At 45.5% G+C, this 21,097-nt stretch overlaps 1 protein-coding gene and 1 long non-coding RNA gene across 2 annotated transcripts; one reads left to right on the forward strand and one right to left on the reverse strand.

The window, feature by feature from the left end:
- Positions 1-564: 564 nt before the first annotated feature.
- On the reverse strand, positions 565-13,119 carry LOC149870282 (uncharacterized). Its single transcript, XR_016440707.1, has 2 exons — positions 12,982-13,119; positions 565-949 (listed from the first exon to the last, which is right to left on the reverse strand). It is a non-coding gene; the product is annotated as an uncharacterized LOC149870282 (long non-coding RNA).
- A 377-nt stretch (positions 13,120-13,496) lies between these two features.
- On the forward strand, positions 13,497-21,066 carry LOC149870283 (polyprenal reductase-like). The gene is made up of 5 exons (XM_090035945.1): positions 13,497-13,700; positions 16,542-16,687; positions 18,043-18,237; positions 19,374-19,496; positions 20,069-21,066. Exons 1-5 carry the CDS (start codon positions 13,516-13,518, stop codon positions 20,326-20,328), a joined length of 909 nt encoding a protein of 302 aa, XP_089892071.1. The 5' UTR covers positions 13,497-13,515; the 3' UTR covers positions 20,329-21,066.
- Positions 21,067-21,097: the final 31 nt, after the last annotated feature.

The following is a 21,097-nucleotide window of genomic DNA, read 5'->3' on the forward strand; positions in this document are numbered from 1 at the left end:
ATCTAATATCCTGACCTAAGAGATTATAAATATCAGTTGAGATGCTACTTACAAGTTGCTGCATTTTTTCAATGCATATTTTGAGACTAGATATGATATTATCACCACAGGTTGCATGGTAACTGTCCTATGATTATAGTGAAGAAATAACAATTTTGGAGAAATAACATCGTCCACATTGTTTAGCAGGTAACCATGCCAGCCCCAAATGAATATCGCCTTTGTTTTGAATCAGGACAGCATGGACATTTGTTAAATGTTATCCAGGGTACTTTGATTGCTGACAAGTGCACAGTGAGTTTGGCAAGCAAGCTGTGGCATTAGCTGAAGCCTCCTTCAGTATTCAAACACAAAGGTCTAGATTATTTATTATCAGAGACCCTGAATGCCCCAACCCATACCAAGTCTTTCATAATGGTTTATTTTTTTAGCCTTCAAAATTCTTAGGGCAACACAGTGGTTTACGTTAGTACAAACCATTAGTTAAGGTCTTATAAACACTTAACTTACTCATGGACTTTTAATTGGTATTATCACACTTATTTTTTTATCTTTATGTTAAGCAACACACACACACACACACACACACACACACACAAACACCCATATAATTCTATCCAAATCTGGCTACACATAAAGACAATTCCTTATCTTTTTCAGGTTTAAAAAAATTCAGTGAAATATTTACTACCAGTGGAAGCTGTAACCGCATTTTGAACAATGAACCTAAGCAATGAGATTGGACACTAATGCTAAATGCTGCAGTATGCCCATCTCTGTTGGATGATGGGGCAGTAAATTTCAGTAACGTTAATGTGAGTGACACAGCCCTCTGTAACTGTATGAATGTTTTTTGTGAAGCAGGGGGTTGTTGTATTTAAAGACATAAACACATGTGGGCTTGCGATGCCCACATGAGATCCATAATCCATCATTATGAGGATGATGCCTGTAATAAAAGTAAACAAGACATGTTTAGAAACTCATTTCCTTCTAGTAAATAAACACATACCATCATCCAAAGAGGAAAAACAGCTTGGACAGACCCTCAGCTGGTATAAACTCCATTAATTCAGTGATGAGTAATGACAATTTACACCTGCTGAGAATTTTCCCAGAATGTTTTGCAGTTTGGAAGCAAAATTTGCCCTTAATTGTGTACCTCAATCTGATTCAATGACCCTTTCCTCAATATAAGCAGCCCAAGCAAATTCACTAAGGTCCTGCAGCATAATAATCATCAAGTAGAGGCCATTACTATGTGACTTCAAAAGTAAGATCAAATCTCAGCTTATCTGGGTCCCACCACACCTTAAGTGTTCACTGTATCTCAGAGTCGGTTTTCTATTGGCAGTAGTCAATATTTACCATAATTGTACAGGGGTTAGTAGGTCTAATCCTCTAATAAATATTTATTGGGAGAACTACTAACATAACATTTTCTCAATAAATATTTACTAAAGATTTTCTGACAGGAAGCACACTGCCTTTTTCTTTCTTTAAAAAAATACACTGAAACAAAAATCAACCAAACATCTGAAAGAAAGGAATAGAAAAAAATTAAACACTGTGCCAACAAGGGAAGTACTACTCAGAGCTGAAGTCTTTTTCTCCAGCGTATTGGCTAGTGGGCTGCAGAAACAAGTTCAAATGTAGCTGCAGAAGAAAGAAGGGTTACAAAGATCCTGGTGTCAAAAAAAGCTGCACTAAAAAAAGGTGGGGCAGCCCACGTGGCTGCAGCCTGTGCCACCCGAAACCAGAGCCTGGGCAGCCAGAGCCACACTCCAGATGCTGGCCAGGCTCTGCATGCCTCGGTCAGCACTGCTGCAGTCCCAGGAGCCCCCAAATAAAGCTGCTGGGGCCAGCTCAGGTGCTGGCCCCAGCCTCCCCTACCCCATCCGGGGCAATTTGCCATGCGCCACAGCGTGGATGCAGGGGCATGCCTGGAGACAATCTAGCAGTGGCAAATGGAGCAAGTTACTCCCAGCCAGTTAAAATGGGAATGTTTTGTCATATTGGCAGGTCTAAGGTGGCAAGATTAATATCTCTGGATGGACAGTGGGTATACTAGTTCATATATCTTGCAAGAGTGCTGGGCTCACATCTAGTGTGGACACTACATCTGGGAGCAGGGTATCAGCCACCGAGAGAGAGAGAGAAAACTTTGTAGGATGATGATCTGGAAATGAGGCACTTTACTTAGCTGCCTATGTATGGGCATAAGGGCAAAATACAGATTGACGCTTCAGGTGCCTCCATTTTAGGCTATGGCATGTTTAAAAAGCAGGTCCCTGGTCTAGAAGGGTGTGTCAAAGAATGAGATCAATAGCTGGACTCCTGACACAGTCAAGTGGGAGAGTTAGGCACCTCCTAAGGACAATTCAGAGAGCCCAGATGCTGAATAGGAAACCAGCAATAGGTAAATCTGAACCATGGTAGGCATCTGAACTCTTGCCCTCTCCAGAATTTAGGCACCTCTGTCCATTTGGAATCCAGAGAACCCAGGGTGCTCTTCTAAGGGCAGGCACCCCACCGAGTCGGTGGTACTCCTCATTTTTTACATAATCATCTAGTGTTCAAAACACTTGCTTAGAAATTGCAGGCCTGGTTCATTGGCTAACCTGAGTTCACATCTGAAACCTACTTAACTCAGCATCTGTAGCACCAGGGCTTCTCTCTCTAGCCTTGACCAGAAAAAGAAATTCAAAGTTAAGAGGTTTTAATGGTAGACTCCAAGTGAGAAAGAGCTTTTATGTAGCAAACATTATTTCATACCAGTTTGCAGAAACTGCAGGAGCTCTTACTACCCATCACTGCAAAATATTTTCCTGTAAATCAAAAGCTGGTTTTGATGTGGGAACATGCTCGAACTATTGGACATTGTCTTGCACCAAAACATTCTCTACTGATTTGTTCTAACCCCCTCTCCCCCACCACGACTCCCATCACTACTAATTTTACTTGCCCAGAACTTCTCCAGCCACAACTTGACCATCCTGCACCTGAGCAACCAGGTCCAGGAATCCCCTCATGTTTCACAGATAAGCTTCACTGAAGGATTACCATTCTGACACCACTCATTTCATTTAGAAGGTCTAGAAGGATCAGTTAAGGGCCACTAATCCTCCCCGCATCCATGGAGTATATAAAGCAGTATACAGAGGGCCTTTGTTTCCTTGGCGACTTTTTTGTATTTTCTCCAGTTCAGAGCCATAGCTGTTGATAAAAGAGACAAAGGAGGACTCCGGGACCTCCTACTCTGTCCAGTCAGGGACATGGACCAAGGTGGTCAAGGGCCCTAAGGCCCACTGCACCAAGGCCCCTGCCCTGCCGGAGCTTAGCAACAGGTACGCACCTCTTCCTGCTCCAGCAGAGCCTGCTGAGTTGCCAGCTCCCACAGGCAACACAGGCTCAACTGCAGCTACCATCCACACTCTCCCAAGACAAAACGTAAGGTGTCTGTTGTGGGAGACTCCACCCTGAAGGGGACTGAGGGGGTGATCTGCCACTCCGACCCCTTAGCCCATGAAGTCTGCTGCTTCCCAGGGGCCCACATCCGGGACACTGCAGAGAAGATCCCCAAGCTCCTCCAGCCCACAGACCACTATCCCATGGTCCTTATTCGTGTGGGTACCAATGACACGGCTCGGAGCGCTCCCAGCTGGGTCATGAGGCGCTACAGGGATTTGGGAGCGGGGCTAAAGGGTCTGGGGGCATAGGTGGTGTTCTCGTTGATCCTCCCAGTCTCAGGCTATTGGCTGAGGAGGGAGAGGAGGATCCATGTAGTCAACCAAAGGCTGCAGCGCTGGTGTCATCGGGAAGGCTTTGGCTTCCATGACGACAGCCCGCACTTTAGCGAGAGAGGCAGCAAGCTGCTGGGAAGAGATGGCCTCCACCTCTCTCCCCTGGGGAGGAGGCTCTTTTCAGCCAGACTGGCTGACCTGCTCCACTGGGCTTTAAACTAAGCCCGCCTGGGGACAGGGGGAACTACTGCCACTGCTGGCCCGCCAAGCAACCTTTGCAAAGCCAGCAGGCCAAGGCGCTTAAGGGAGCCTACCCCTGCCCCAGCCCTGGTACAAACTGTGGGCAAGGCAAGAGCCCCCAAAGGGACACTTGCCTGCCTGTACACAAATGCCAGGAGCTTGGGGAATAAGCAGGAGGAGCTCATCCTCCTGCTCAATGCAAATAATTATGACATCATAGGGATAAGAGAGACCTGGTGAGACTCCACCCATGACTGGACCATGGGTATAGACGGCTATACCCTGTACAGGAGGGATTGTGTAGATAAAAGGGGCGGGGCTGTAGCTCTCTCTCTACGCTTCCCTGCAGGCTGATATTAACGACCAGGGTGGACGACTGGAGACCCTCTGGGTTAAAATCCGTGGGGAACATGACACAGGGGGCACAACAGTGGGAGTCTACTATAGGCCTCCCAGCCAAAGTCCTGAGCTTGACCAGGAGTTCGCCTATAAACTGGCTGAGGCTGCATAGTTCAGGACCACGGTTGTCATGGGTGACCTCAATTACTTAGACATCTCGCAGAAGGATCACTCAGCAAAATCTGAGAGGTCGCAAAGCTTCCTCTTGTATGTGGATGACCTCTACCTGACTCAAGAAGTCTATGGACCAACAAGAGGCAAAGCGCTGCTCGACCTGGTACTGGCTACTGGGGATGACCTAATAGGCGACCTAGTGATCGATGGGAAGCTGGGTGACAGCGACCACGAGCTGATCACCTTCACCATCCGCTGGAAAGCTGGAAAGTTCAGGAGGCTTGTCAGTCAGGCCCTAAGGGACCATGACCCCAGGGAGAGGGGAGTTCAACAAGAGCGGTTGCTCCTCAAGGGAGCGATACTCAATGCACAAGCTAAGTCTATTCCATCTCAGAGGAAAGGCAGCAAGAGGGCACACCAGCCTCCCTGGCTCTCCAGGGACCTAGCAGACCTCCTGAGGCTAAAAAGAAAGACCTACAAAGGATGGAGGATGGGATTCACCTCCAAGGAGGATTATTCTGCACTGGTCCAGTCCTGCAGGGAGTAAACCAGGAAAGCCAAGGCTGCAACTGAACTCCAACTAGCTTTGAGCATCATGGACAATAAAAAGTCCTTTTTCAGATATGTGGGGAGCCGGAGGAAAAGCAAGAGCAACGCTGGACCCCTGCTGAACCAGATGGTACAAATGACACCTGACACCCAGGAAAAAGCCAACCTATTAAATGGGTACTTTGCGTCGCTCTTTCATCAGTCCCACAGGATGCCCATGCCCGCTACGGGACAGGGAGGTCCAGGTGAGGGAGATCCCCTTCCCTCTATTAATGCTGACCTCGTGAAGGAATATCTTGAGAAGCTGGATACCTTCAAGTCAGCCAGCCCTGACAATCTACACCCCAAGGTACTCAAGGAGCTGGCAAGCATCATAGCCCAGGCGCTGGCACAGATCTTTGAGAACTCCTGGTGCTCTGGTGTAATGCCCAAAAACTGGAAGAAGGCCAATGTGGTTCTTTATTTCAAGAAAGGGAGGAAAGTAGATCCAGCTAACTATAGGCCCATCAGCCTGACTTCTATCCCAGGGAAGATATTGGAAAAGTTTATAAAGGAGGCCATCCTTAATGGACTGGCCAATGCCAAAATCCTGTGGGATAGCCAACACGGGTTTGTTGCGGGTAGGTCTTGCTTGACCAATCTCATTTACTTCTATGACCTATCACCTGGATAAGGGAGAAGAGATTGATGTCATATATCTTGACTTCAAAAAAGCCTTCTATTTGTTATCCCATGATCACCTCTTGGTGAAACTGGCCAATTGTGGCCTTGGGTTCACCACGATCCGCTGGCTGGGAAGTTGGCTCTGTGGTTGGACCCAGAGGGTAGTAATTGATGGAAGTCAATCATCATGGTGCCCTGTGACCAGTGGGGTCCCTCAAGGCTCTGTCCTTGGATCCATATTGTTCAACATCTTCATTAATGATGTGGACATTGGAGTCAGGAGTGGACTGGCAAGTCCGCCGATGACACCAAACTTTGCGGCAAAGCATCCACACCAGAAGACAGGCGGGTGATCCAGGCTGACCTGGACAGGCTCAGCAAACGAGCGGATGAGAACCCGATGGTGTTTAACACTGAAAAATGCAAGGTTCTCCACCTTGGGAAGAAAAATCTGCAGCATCCTTATAGGCTCAGCAGTGCTACGCTGGCTAGTACTACGGAAGGAAGAGACTTGGGGGTCATCATTGACCACAAGATGAACATGAGCCTGCAATGCGATCCTGTGGCTAGTACAGCAACAAAAACGCTGGCTTGCATCCATAGATGCTTCTCAAGCAAATCTCAGGATGTCCTTCTCCCACTGAACTTGGCCTTGGTGAGGCCGCAGCTGGAGTATTGCGTCTAGTTTTGGGCTCCACAATTCAAAAAGGATGTGGAGAAGCTTGAGAGAGTCCAGAGGAGAGCCACGCACATGATCAGAGGTCAGGAAAACAGACCTTATGACGACAGGCTGAGAGCCATGGGGCTCTTTAGCCTGGAAAAGCGCAGGCTCAGGGGTGATCTGATGGCCACCTATTAAGTTTATCAGGGGTGACCACCAGGATCTGGGGGAACGTTTGTTCACCAGAGCACACCAAGGGATGACGAGGTCGAATGGTCATAAACTACTGCAAGACTGTTTCAGGCTGGACATAAGGAGGAATTTCTTTACTGTCCGAGCCCCCAAGGTCTGGAACAGCCTGCCATCAGAGGTGGTTCAAGCACCTACATTGAACACCTTCAAGAGCAAATTGGATGCTTATCTTGCTTGGATCCTATGACCCTAGCTGACTTCCTGCCCTTTGGGTGGGGGGCTGGACTCGATGATCTTCCGAGGTCCCTTCCAGCCCTAATGTGTATGAAATCTATGAAACAGAACTAGCCTTTTGCGTGCCAATTTTACCTGTACTTTTCACCTGTCAGCTGACAGCCACGTTAAAAAATAACCACCCTAAGCTGCTTCCAAATACAGAGGCCTTTCTCTTCTGAGAGAGCAACTTCCTCAGTCCTAATATTCTTTTAGAAGGACTAATAATTCGTTACCAAAGTCTCTGGAAAAGCATTTTCTTCCCAATCCAAATCTAAATACAAAGCATATCCAAAGAAGAAACTGAGATAAGTATTTTGCTTGCAGTGTACATTCCCCTTCATTGAGTTATTTTCTGTAGCTCAGTGCTTCAGTAACCAAAATACACTGCTGCAGGGAAAGTCATTGCTTAACACCTTCCTTTTTACCTCTTCTTATAACTATGGTATGCAAAGATTTGTGAAGGCTCTAATTTCTCTGAAGAATTTCTACCAAAAACATCCATTTTTTTACATGGAACTTTTTTCCCTATGTTTTTCTGAAAGGGTACAGTATGTGCTTTCTCTGCTTGAAATCCTAATTTGTATTTTAATCTAGATTAGGCCAGTGTTTATATACATGTTATTTTTGTATTTATTACTCCATGGGCTAGGGGCCCTAGTCATGGAGTAGTATGCATTGTGTTAGGTTCTGGACACAAATGACACATATGAAGCATCTCTGGGCCTAGTAGAATCATTTAAAATTATTTGTCTTGCTATTAAATTAATCACAACAAATCACAGAACTGAAACTCCCAGTAAAATTATTATTTCACACTGAGCTAGTTTGAACAGTACTTTATAGTACAAGGATTTTTGTAAGCAATACCTTTTCTTGAACCAACCACATAGCTGGGATAGACTTAGACAAGCTTTCAATGCAGTGCATTCTTCTTCAGGCTACCTGCCTTTGAAAGTCTGCATTTGAACCAATCTAAATTTTCTTTATAAATCAAATTACTCAGAAGTGGTAGTAGCAGCTGAGCTGCTGATTCTGCAAACATGTGAACTTGACTTTAAGCATGCTTATGACTGCTTAAGGTGGGGCTTTAATTTGCTATTAAAAGACTGCAACCAAAGTGAAATATCAAAATGAAATGTATTTAGCAGAAATCATCAAGAAAGTGCCAGTTGTCATTTTGCAATTTTTTTTACTATTTGAATAACAAAAACCCCTCCTATTCTGTTTCGAATTATCCGACTGCAGTCTCATTTCTTTTCTCCAAACCCTGCCACCAAAACACCCTTCTATCTTGCAGCACAGGCTGTTAAATTTATAAGTATCCAGATATTTCAATGCAACTTACTCTGGCCTGGCCAATACATTTATTTGTTGCTTGCCTTTCTGACAGAGATAACTTTCTTTGAACTTTATGACTGTCACTGAAAAACTCAAGGGCATAACTGGCTAGTACTGTGTCCTGGGCAGTGGCAGCAAAAAAGGAGGTGACATCTGCCCCAGCAGCAGCAAACCACTAGATGCTGCTCCTGCACTGCACGCTGCTACTGCATCTCTGCCCTCCCCACTGCCATAGCCAGAGCTCCTGCAGGAAAGGTGCAGGGTGTAGGGGGAAGCAAGGGAAGGGAAGGTGACATACACCCCCAGCCCCTGTGCCATTCCAGTGCCCCCCACTATGGGCAGCACCTGCGGTTCATGTCCCACTCACCCACCCAATCATTATGCTACTGAGCTCAGAGGCATACTTCCAATACCTTGTTGTTTCAGTGACACAGTTTGTCTAGCTCTCACATTTTCTCTAGGGCATTTATGCGGTTCATATCAACTAGCTGTTTAGTCCTCCCACCTAATTTCTACTGCTTGACACTCACATTTTTTTTCCCAGTCTGGATCTGAGGCTGCTCAGTTTTCTTTGTTCCATTCCTACTTAGCCTCCTCTGCAACCAGCAGATCAGTGCTATTGTACCTAACATCACAGAGCCCTTCCCTTTGTTTTCTTCTAGCAGGCAGGAAACCTGACAAACCAGAAGTCCCTCTGACTTGTCCAAAGCTCCTGGAAAATAAAAAACTTTTCCTGATCTCCAAAAGCTTCTTTTCATGAGAGTCATGAAAAGACCCAATTCTAGGTCAAAGGGTCTAGATAATCTTGGATAATCAGGCATTTTTTTATACTTCATGCTTTGAGATTCACCAAATGCTAGCAGCAACTCTATCAGTGTCAGCCTACATTTTAAACTATGACCAATTCTATAACAGCTGATATTGAATTGAAAGAATAGGCGCAAAGAATAGTATGCAAACTTAATCATTCATAATTTTAAACAATTGGAAATATTAGCTAGAGATTCTATATTTTAGCCAGATAATTTCTACAGTATCTCTGAAAGAGGAGCTTCTACAAACTATCAGCTCAAATTCAGATAAGTTATGGTCTGAACTTTCTTATGTTAAGCCACAGAAATCCTATATTTTATGTAGAACACCCATAAGCAATTCAAGAGAATGACTTGCTTTTAGGACTTGAAGAGTTTTGGTGCCACCTGGAGACTGTTACTTGTATGGAAAGTTTGAAAATCATTTATAATTTGCTGCGCCTTTCTATCCCTACATGCTGGTGGAGTTGAGAGAATAATCTGATTTGATCCACATTTATCAAAATGATTCGATCCATGACTGTCAAAATCCTTTTGTACTTGGCATTGGTATTGGTTACATTTTAGAGCTTGCGCTGTGGATTCTTGTGCACAGAATGATCACAGCATCACATTCATGTATTGCTAATTTGCTATGAAACCTCAAATCCAGATATTCCCATGTCTAACCTTTCTGAATAGAATCCAGAACCTTGTTCTAGGCACTGGGGCTCTGCATATAGTATGTGGGGAAAGTTAGGCACCTCAGGATAAATCCAAGAGAACCTGCACTTTGAGAAGGGGGCAGCTAGAGCTAGCCAATAGAAAATGGGTATGTGTTTAGGCTTACCTACCTCTCACTGGAGCTTAGATGCCTGATTCAGGGCTACAGGGAGGGGACCATAGCATCAAATCCTGTTGTTCTTCTGATTTAGAATACAGTTGGAGGAGGAGGAGGGAGGGGCTGTTGTTGGTTCTATTCTCTGCTCCAAGGGCTATTTATGTATTTTCTCAGAGGACTATTTAAAGTAAAATTCATATACAGTCCTTGGGGCAGAGAATGGAACCTCCCTCTCTCAGATGTGTTATATAACTATTTGGCTACAGTCACGTTCCTTCAAGTGCTCTTTCTCTCTGGCCCAATGAATGTTGGAACTCTTTGTTACCCAGCTTCAACAGGAGGGAAAGTCTCTGTCACCTTCTGTATTAGCTAACAACCTCATGGCTAGGGCACTTTCTGGAATTGTCTTGGGAGCGCATGAACTTGAATCCCTTCCAGCTGAAGAAGGCCTAGTACTCAGTAACCTTTCACATTCTGGATGAGATCTGTGGAAATGTGGTCAGTGACACCACAAGTAATTTAACTGGAGGGGGGCAGCCAGGACACAAACCCCAGGGGCTGCCTTTGGGAGGAAGGCACAAAAATGACTGCTGTCACAGCTGGTGGTTGGCTGTGCCACGGCAATCCACACAGTAGCAGCATAGCTACCCTGTGCATCGCTGCTGTCCAGGGTGCACAGGCTACCTGCTATGCCTCTGGCCCCAATACCAGCTATACTTTCAAAGAAAGTGTTCATAATTCCATTTTTTATAGACTCTGGTCCTGTGCTTGTGCTAGGCATTCTCAGAAAACTTCCACTGGATTGGGCTCCTCAGAGGCGGAGGCAGATGAATGCTTAGTTTATGAATCCTGATTGCATAGATACGAAGCTGTTCACACTGTAACAGTTCTGGGCATGCAGAATCCAGTGAAACAGGGATGTGCCAATGAGTTCACATGCCTCTAAAGGTGGTGGCAGCTGAGCAAGGAGGGTTCACAATCTTTTATGTAGGTATATTTTGCCCAAGACCTGCTTAAGGTACCTAAGCCCTTTGATAATTATCACAAAGTTATAATGCAATACAACTGAAACTGCTATTGAGTAAGGAGGATTACTTAATTCTTCAGTAAGAATCAAGTACTAAAAGAGATAAGGGCCTTGTTATGCATTAATTTTAGGCAGCTCCTGGAGCTTTTAACCCCTGGATTGTCTACACATTAACACCTGAAGCTAGTTTTAAGCACACTTTAGACAGCTTAAAGATATGCCACTCCAGAGCAGGTTTAGCTCTGATCCGTGTTACCTACCTCATGCTCCATTAATGTGCGCCCCCCTACACACAGAAGAGCTACTCAAGTTGCAATCCTCCAGCATCTCAGGATGCAGTGTCTCCTCCCCACCCTCCTGTTCTGTGTGGACAGACTTTCCACCCCTTCAACTCTACTGTTCAAGGGGAGGTTCTGACACTAAGCCAGCTTCCCATCCCACCCCTGGGGGTGCAACCTTCCCACCCACAGGTGTAAACCTGTGTAAGCAGACTGCATGGCACATGCCAGCTACTTTGGTCACAGGGTATGGACAGGTCCAGAACTGGGAAGGATGGAAGAGGGGGAGCAAGGTAGGGGAACAGACTAGGTCCCCATAAACTGGGGCTCCCTTCCCAGGACTGAGGCAGTAACTCTCCCAAAAGCACCTTCCATCACCCCTCCTACCTGCCAGCCTCCCCAGGAAGCACAACCAGCACCCTGCACACCACAATCCCATATCCCAATTTCATAAAGCATGAGACCTTCTTTAATTTACTTCCTTTTTTTTTTTTTTTACACTTCTTTTTATTTTATCCTTCAGTGGCTGACTTCCTTCATTTCCCCACCCTTGTTTCTTTTCCACCTCCTATTTCTCTCCAGTGCATGGGGCTCTGGCTCCAGCTCCCAGTTGCCTCCCACCCATTCAGCCCATCCCATTAACACTCCTAGCTTCATGTTCCCACCCCACTTTCTCCCCCCAACCTCTCACACACACTGCCACCTAGAACAGGGATCAGCTTGTCCTGGCTTACCAGCCCTCTAGTGGCAATTTACAGCTGTAGGTCCTAGTCCTGCCATTGATCATCAGCCCTCAAGGGGCAAGTCCCAGCTATGTAAGGTGGGGGACAGTCAGAAGGTTTTGAGACTTAACATGAGACTGCTCTGAACTCAAGCTAGCACTAACACCAATCAACATTTGAGCAGCTCAAAGTGCAATGTGTAACAAGGCCTAAATCTTGTGGCGTATCAGTGCCCATTTCTTCTGTATATACGTTACTCCACAATATAGAAATTTCACCCAGTATCAGCAGATGCCTGACAAGCTTTTAAAAGTAATGACGTAGCCATGATGGTCCAGAAATTATGCATATAATGGTCCAGAAATTATCCAATAAAAATATCACCCTAAGACATCCTTGACTCTCACAAGCATTTAAAATGCAGGTGTAAATTGACAGGTTTAGCAGTCACACTAAAGCAGGGGTGGGCAATTACTTGGGCCCAGAGGCCACACGGAGTTTTTTTAAGTTGTCGCCGGCCAGGTCAGCACACCCTTCCACCACCCCCGACCGCCACAACAACTCACCAAAACTCCCTATGTGGGATGGGGCCGCAGGTGGACAGGAGTGGTGTTTGGGAGTGGGATGGGCCAGTGAGGCTGGGATCGCAGGGTGACGTTGCAGGGCAGTAACAGCACGAGGATAGGGCCAAGGGCAGAACCACAGTCTGCTCCCTGCATGCCCCTGCTCTGTTGGGAGTTTTGGAGGTGTAGAATGCACTGGGGGGGAGGGCATATGCACGTGTGTGTGTAAGGGGGGAGAGGTGCCTGGGCACTAGGTCTCAGGTGCCAGCCAGGGATGAGCTGAGGGGACACTCCACCTCCCCCTTTCCTATTGCCCTTTGTATTGAGCTAGGTGCTGTTATGATTTGTGTTGTCTGTGCAGCACACCCCAACTATCAAGAAGCTTGCATACAGTGTGGAAAATCTCCTGATTTTCCACACACTTGCACACATCTCTTTGCAGAAGCCTATCAAGTTTGGGCCTCTGTTTCAACATCAAGAAGATTTAGGTGCTGTATTAGCCTGCTCCAGGCCAGGAAGGTGATGCCCCTCCTGAAATTACCATTGAGGGGAAGACCCGGGAGGTAGTCACCCACTTCACTTACCTCCATGGGCACCTCTCTCAGAGAGTGAACACCGATGAGGAGATCCAGCACAGGGTTCAGCGTGCAAGTGCCTCCTTTGGAAAACTGCTTAAGCGTGTTTTGTTGATCTTGAAACCAAGCAAAAAGACACCAAGATCCACGTGTACAACCTACTCCTTACCCCCACTGTCCTCAACAGACATGATCCACTGTTGTCATCTCAAGACCCTGGAGAGGTATCACTAGCAATGACAATGCTTCCCTACTCTTTTTGCTCTGCATTAAACTATAATTCAGGCGATATTTAATTTAGAAGGATTTCAGATCCGTAATCCTTGATTTTATTTAGTGTGCTGAGGTTAAAGCTAAGAGCACGTTTAACGACTTTCTCTAATTTAGCACCGGATCTTGGCAACATCCCTGCTTCGCGGTACACCCGAACTTCAGTCGCTGCGGAAACAGCTCTGCTTAGTTCCTCCGGGTGAGCCGCTGCGGAGCGATAACGCTTGGTCCGGGCGCCGGCCGGTGGGGCGGGGCGGCGCATGCGCGCGGAGGATGTTGGCGCCGCTGCCCGCGCTCTGGCTGCTGCTGGCCGCCGCCTTCTTCGTGGCGTTGTTGGTGCGGCTGGTGCTGGGGCGCGCGGGGCTCGGCGTCCTTGACTGGCTGCTCCACTACGGGAAGACCCGGAGCTGTTGCGGGCCGGGTCCGGCCTGGCTCCGCCTCGGCGCCGTGCCCAAGAGGTGCGCGGCGGGGAGTGGCGCCAGCAGGGTCCCCCGCTGACCGGCCTGCAGGGCGGGCTCATCCCCGGGGAGGGGTGGGGGAGCGGGACCTGGCCTTCCCTTCCCTTCCCTTCCCTTCCCGGGACGTCCCTGTGTTGCCTCCCGAGAGCTCCCGGCCTTGCACCAGGGCCCCCAGCGCTGTGAGGCTCCACGTGAAACTTGCGACTAGGAGTTTTGCCTTCAAAGCGTCAGGTTCGTGGCATGCTGCAGAGAGCCAGCTGCCACCTAGCGATGAGGCCTTGGTGTACCAGCTGCCCAGCCCACTGCCTCATCCTCTTGTGATAAAGCTTCTGAGACCTGACTAAGCTACAGTGGAGTGCACTCTGCTTGGTGTCCCCTCTCCCTTCCCTGTCTTTTCCCCCAAAATCAACTAATGTATATGGGCATCCATTCTGGGAAGAGAAACTTGCAAGGGAGATTTCCCAGGTGTCAACCTGGAAGACCTTTCTTCCCAGAGGATGGGTTTCCTTTGGGAGAAATTAAACTAATGCTTACATGTTCAAGGGATTTCTGAACACATGCTTTGCAGGGGAGGGGGAGGGTTAATTAGAGAGGCTGCCAAGAGCCACTCTGATTAAAACACCCACAGCATCTTGTGTATTCAGGATCCCACATTTCAAAATGGCAGCAGGGCACTTTAACTAAAGCTTCTTGAACAAGCTTTAGTTAAAGAGCTCCTGTGGCTATTCTGAAGCTTGGGGATGCTGAATACACCAGATGCTGCAGCACGCTCGGATTAGAGCACTCTGTTAATCCAGTCTGTTATGATGCACTCTAACTGGAACATGTTGGAGCACATGTAACAGTGCTTGTACTTCCTACTGGGAGAGCACCTGTGTGTGGCCAGAGTCAGCTGATTAAAATTCAGTTTGACCTGAAGACAGGTTAAGCAGGAGCTGCCTTTCTGAACAGGCATAGCAGTTTGGATTCTGTTTGGTTAAGCTACTAGTGCTATTTTATTGTGACAAGCTACATAGCGAATACTTTGCAGCTGTTTTGTTTGCTCAGAGACTAGACTGAGAAGGACATGAATCTTATACCTGCTAGGACTGCCAACAAGGGTTTGGCACAAAGGGTTTCAGTCTGTATACCGAGGCTTCTAGCTTCCATGCTAGTAGGTTTGATTATTGCTGATTGAATTATCAGCGTCCTACAGTGTGCTCTCTTTTGCTCTCACTTTCCTTCTCAGTGGCCAATACCCTGCTCCCAGATGGTGTCAACGCTGGATGTCAGCCCAGCACTCTTGCATGGAATCTGAACTAGAAGACCTGTTGTCCATCCAGAGACATTAATGTTGCCCTCTGAGACTTGCCAATGTGACAAAACATTCCCACTTTAACTGTCTGGGAGTAACTTGCTTCATTTGCTCCCATTACCTTCAAGGTCTCATTTAATAACTCTAAGGAAGGTTCTAGACACCAAGGTTTTGCCACTGTAGAATGAAGTCCTTTCCTTTCCTGCATGACTTCCCAAAGTCATTCATTTAAGAAAAAAAATAGAAGTTATCAAGTGCGAATGGCAGCCTGCACAGTCCTTGTAGGATCTAATATGTTCTCAAGCTATGTAAAATCTGTCTTGACCGCACTGTTGGAGCTCTGCTGGTATAGTCATCCTGGGAGTAGAGCTGAAAGGAAGCTGAGCACACTCTTCTTATACATCTATCTTATTGCAGATGTTGCCAGGAGTCGGGTTTTTTTCATTTTATTATTATTTGAAGTATTTATTTTTAAGGGCAAAGGGACTATAAAGGCATCTGTATAACATTGGTTGTTAACTCCTATTTACCTCTCTGTTGAGCTCAGTAACTTGTGACTGACTAAAGCATATCTTCCAGAAAGGCATCCAGTCTTGCCTTGATGCCTGTTAAGAGGTCTCTCCCATTTTCTGCAGTACATATAAAGACTCATGTATTTGGAAAGAGACCAAACACTGCACTGTACAGTGGAGTACATGAGGCTTGTGGGTGATTGTACAACAGACTGTTGCAAACTGGTGGAACCTCTTAGTCATATGTCCAGAAGAGAAGATACTTTCCAACCCTCCTCTTATACAGTTGTCAAAACAAATTACATATTGTATTCTTTCTGCATCTTGAATATCTCAGATCATCCTGTATCATTAGCCTCTTTCAACATCCTGGCCTGGATGTCCCTGTCCTAGTCAGATCATGCGGGTACTGGGAGATCCTACAACTTGTACAGCTATCTCCTCCTCCTAGCTTCTGGCAGGAGTGCCCATATGGCCCATAAGTGAGGTTATGCTTACGTAAGGAGTACATGCCATTGGTCAGGTTTTCTGGTCCTGATTATGCTGGCCAATTTTTTAGCAAACCCTTTATGTGAGTATTGTATATATATTGATCAATGTTTCAGTGAGGCCTAAAGCTGTGCAATGAAAATTATTGTTGTCAGCCTTTTAGTTGTTTGGGTTTAAAAAACAGCATTACATGGTCACTTAGTGATCTGTGATTTATTTCTTAAGCCTTGAGGAATACTCAAGTTTTGTATGATCCCTACTCAGTCCTCTTCTATTCCAGTTACCTGAGATAACTATAAGCAGGGATGAGAGATTATATATTATTATTGTAAGCAAACCTTTAACTAGGAAGACAGTTTTGTGTTAGGCTATAGTGGATATCTTGTAGATCCAGTTCCATAAACTGGGTCTTGGACCCTAAATCATTCAAGGCCAGGTCAAAAGAGAATGAACCTTTTCCTCTGAGATCCTTGAACTGAATTCCAGTGTTGAAGTAAGGAGTGTTATGAAGAACACTGCTAATGCTGCTGCTGCTTCTTTCCACAGGTGGTTTACTCACTTCTATGTGGTTTCTGTGACCTGGAATGGCTTTTTGCTGCTCCTGCTTATTCAAGCTCTGTTCCTAGAAAGGCCTTTTCCGGTTTGGCTTCGGGATCTGCTCAGTGTTCTCAGTGGGTCTTCACAGAACCAGGGCAAGTAGTCCAAACATGCTTAATAGTACTCAGAAAGCAGAACCTCTCTACTTTGCTGCTGTGTTGTTACTTTTGGAGAATGTATCAGCTACTCATCCCTGAGTGTTTTGGGGGGTTTTATATAATGTATAAACTAGGTTCCAAGTGGTTTTGCTATGATTCTGTGTAAAACTATTTTTACCTAGTGAGCAAAAAATCACTTCTAATGGTTGGTTACTTTCTTTTGCTTTCACTCAGGTCTTCTTGCTCTTTTGCTGCTGTCAACAGCATATGCCCTGATACACACGCATGTTCTCCCTTTCCCTGGAAATACGCTCACTACAGGGCAAAGATTTGCTTTTATCAGAGGAAAAAGTTGGTCCTTGGTTGAGCAGGTGCTGCAGATATAAGCCAAATCCTCCATATATAACATCGGGGAGTTCCAACTGGTGGTCCATAGGCCGAATGGAACCTTTGGTGGGTTGAATTGCGGCCCGTGGGGCTCGCCAGTACAACTCAACAACCCGGGGTGGGCAGGCGGGCACAAGTGATTGCAGCGTTCCTCCCTTGTGTTCTGAAGTTGGGAGAGCAGATTTCCATAAGCCACACTGACTTGACACTTTTGCCTCATTGCTCGGGGTGGGTCAGCCACCCAAGGAGCCACTTCCAGGCTGTGGGACCAAATAAGGTGGACAGCCCACTGGTAGAGGTTATTTATAGTAGATGGAGAGTTTCTTTGCTTGGACTACATTTTTTCTAAGTCATGAGTCTGGGAACCTGAAACAGCATGGTCTGACTGTTTAAGGGAGGCAGATAGCTGGGGAAGGAGTCAAGCTGTAGGTGATCAGCTGTCACTTAAAAGCCCAAGGAAAAGAGCAGTTTGCTGCTAAGAAGCAGACTGAAGGCCAGAGGAGCTAGAATTAAGGAAGGGGTAGGTTAAAGGACCTTCTCCCGCTGCTTGGAAAAAGGCTAAAGGTTTACTTTACTCTGTTTGTTTGGACTAAAGGTTATTGTCTTATGTTATGAATACTGGGGACTCCCAACAAAACAGAGGCAGGGCTACAGGCACCCAAGTCTGCTTGCAGTTTATTGTGTCGATTTTTGGAAGGACTGAAGGGATCAGAGCCCACCTGCACAGCAGCAGGTGCACCAATCCACTTGCAGAACTGCAGAAGTAAGGATGTTTGGTTTGCTCTCCCAGACTTTGAATAAAAGAACAACTCAGGCTTGGGGAACAGGGTAAGATTTGATAATACAGAAATGTTAAAGGATTTAGAGCCTAAATGCTAAGAGATTCTAGCTAGGGAATTCAAAGGCATTCAGATTTATGAAGAGAGACAGCAAGTTTGTGACTTTTCATTTCTGCTTGATTATAGGTTATGAGCACCTGTCTGCCTTCTTGGTTCTCCTCCTGTTTTGGCTGCACAGTCTTCGAAGACTCACAGAGTGCCTCTGCATCAGTGTGTTCTCCAATAGCGTCATGCATATTGTGCACTACTGCTTTGGACTTGCTCACTATATTGGGATTGGATTAACTGTGCTATGTCAAGTACCAGTTAATGTCAGGAATGGTAAGTACCTCCTTAGAACTATTTAAATGGCATTCTCGCTTGAACTTTCACAGGATTTGTATATGTGGAAATTTGATAGTGTGCCAAGTAAGTTACCTTTTGCCTAGAGAGGAAAGTCATACCTAGCCTGCATAAGAGAGAAGAAGGTATATGAAATCTATAAAAGGGCTTACTGGAGTTAGAATGTGTCATTTTATCAGGTCACCAATGCCTAATGTAGTCCATCAGTGACTACTCCTGTATTTTATACTTGTGCCTGGTCTACATGTATTTCTTTGCCATATAGTTGGGTGCCATTGTTCCCTGCAAGCTACCTTGTCCCATAGGCTTTCAGGGCAGATATATCACAATTTTGCCACAAGATGCTTCAGCCTCACAAAAGAGCACCCAGTTGACGCTAGTTCAGTAAAGTTGAGCATTTCCCTGGCTAGACGGCTACTATGAGCTGAAGTTTCTTTTCTGCTGGAGACCTTCCTTTAACCATGAACCTGACAAACTCTGTTGGCCAACTTCTTTGTCCGTCCACTTTGTACTTTCCAGATGGCTACACATTTCAGGTTGTGTCCCTTCAATCTGCTAGTTAGGCTAATTACATCTCCACTAATACTACAGAGCTTTGAATACCAGTTTCTGTCAGCACATTTCACTAATTTCCACAGCTGTGCTACCATTTGCTTGGCCATGCAGGTGTCTTCTGGACCAAAATGCTCAAAAAGTCAGCTGTGCCTTCCCCATGGACAACTCTTCCAAAGCAGACTGTACTAGATGCAGAACTTTTTGGCCTTTTAAGCCACTTGTGATGATCTGTAGAGTATCTTCTGTTCTCCACACTAATTTTTTTTTAACTTATGTATACCGTTACTGTGAAAAACTGGTTAGACTACAAATAGAATGTGAAGGTCCTAACTACCTTCTTTGTAATGTGCTTTATCCCTTATTTCTAATCATCAACTGGTTCATAGTCTGCATGAGCAAGGCTTAAAAGCACAGATCAAGACATTAGGGAGAACACAGTGCCCTGGGACAAGCTCTTGAGATGAGAAAAGGTGTGTGTCTAGTGCTTTCAGGTAGTTGTATGAGGGTTAATGCATTTCCTTCTAATTTGTATTCATGAACCATCTTTTTATTTATTTCAGGGAATAGCCTTTGGATGCACATCAGTTGGTATCACATCCTGGGAATTTCAGTGTACATCTGGGCTTCTATTCATCACAACAGATGTCATGTGATTCTAGCTAAGCTTAGAAAAAATAAATCAGGTGAGAGATATCACATCTGGAAGCTGTTTATGCATTTTATTTTTTCCTGTTAGAAATATTTGTCACAATGAACACTGTTTCCATGCATACAGTGAAGGGAATGCATATAAGACTTCCCAGTGTGTGTGTGGAAGATATTTGTAGGCGTAATATCCAGTTAATTGCAGCATGCAATGTTTAAAACAAAGTTCTAACACTTAGCATCCTAGAATGAAATAAATCTTAAGGGTTCATAATACATTTTGAAAACATAAACTAATCTGCAGTGCCTTTTATTATTTTCGTTTATGAATGTTCAGCGCAAAAGAGCATTTTCTAGCTCAAGGGCATTGAGTAACTTCCTGAATCCTAAACAAAAAATGCCCGCTTCTGTGCTTACAGTGTAATTATTTCAATCTGTACTTTCAAACACTGGGAGCAAAGTGTTTTAAGGCCAAGTGGTAAGCACCCACAAATCCCACTGAACTCTGGGAAGTGGCTGTGTTTGTCGTTACTCCATAATTATGGGTTAACGTTTAAAGCTTATTTAATGTATATTCTATCAACTAACTCTTCCCTCTATTTAATTGCAGGAAACATTGTAAGTTTGAATCACAGTATTCCTTTTGGAGACTGGTTTGAGAGGGTCTCCTGCCCGCACTATTTTGCAGAACTCCTAATATACGTCTCCCTAGCCATCACATTTGGATTTTACAACTTGACTTGGTGGCTTGTAGTGATGCTTGTACTGTTTAATCAGGCATTGGCTGCCATTTTGTGCCACGAGTTCTACCTGACCACATTCAGCTCCTATCCAAAGCATCGAAAAGCATTTATACCATTCCTCTTTTAAGATATTCATTAATGCAAATCATCTAAAAGGGAATAGAAGACAGGTTCTCAGGAGTCGGTGTAATCAAAATTGGGGTTAGACAAAAATTTGTCTGGGTTCTACTCACGTGAGGGTTTTAATGAATGTACAGACTTTACTTTTAACAGTTTGAATTGTATCTATATATTCATAGAATCATAGAAGTAGGGTCGGAAGGGACCTTATAGATCTTCAAGTCCGACCCCCTGCCAGGGTAGGAGAAAAAACTGGGCTCAAATGATCCCAGCTAGGTAGGCATCAAGCCTCCTCTTAAAGACCCCCAGGGTAGGAGCCAGCACCACTTCCCTTGGAAGCTGGTTCCAGATCCTAGCTGCCCTAACTGTGAAGTAGTTCTTATGGATGTCTAATCTAAACCTACTCTCCAACAACTTGTGGCCATTATTCCTTATTATGCCAGGGGGCGCTAGGGGAAACAAGGTCTCTCCCAAACCCTTCTGGTCCCCCATAGTGAGTTTATAGACTGTCACCAGGTCCCCCCTCAACCTTCTCTTGTGAAGGCTAAACAGGTTCAGGTCCCGCAGTCTTTCATTGTGGGGTCTGCCCCATAGTCCCCGGATCATGCATGTGGCCCTCCTCTGGACCCTCATCGTTCAACTTTAATATGGAAGCCATTCAATTAAACACAAGAGCTGCTGATGTTTGGCCTTTTTGTATTTTATGTTTCTATATAATGAATAAAACGCTTTAGTTGCCACTGCAGCAATCTGTATGTGAGTGTGTGCCTTATACA

Source organism: Crocodylus siamensis, chromosome 2 (genome assembly GCF_052110815.1).
Source record: "Crocodylus siamensis isolate JL-2025a chromosome 2, ASM5211081v1, whole genome shotgun sequence".
Classification (NCBI taxonomy): Eukaryota; Metazoa; Chordata; order Crocodylia; family Crocodylidae; genus Crocodylus; species Crocodylus siamensis.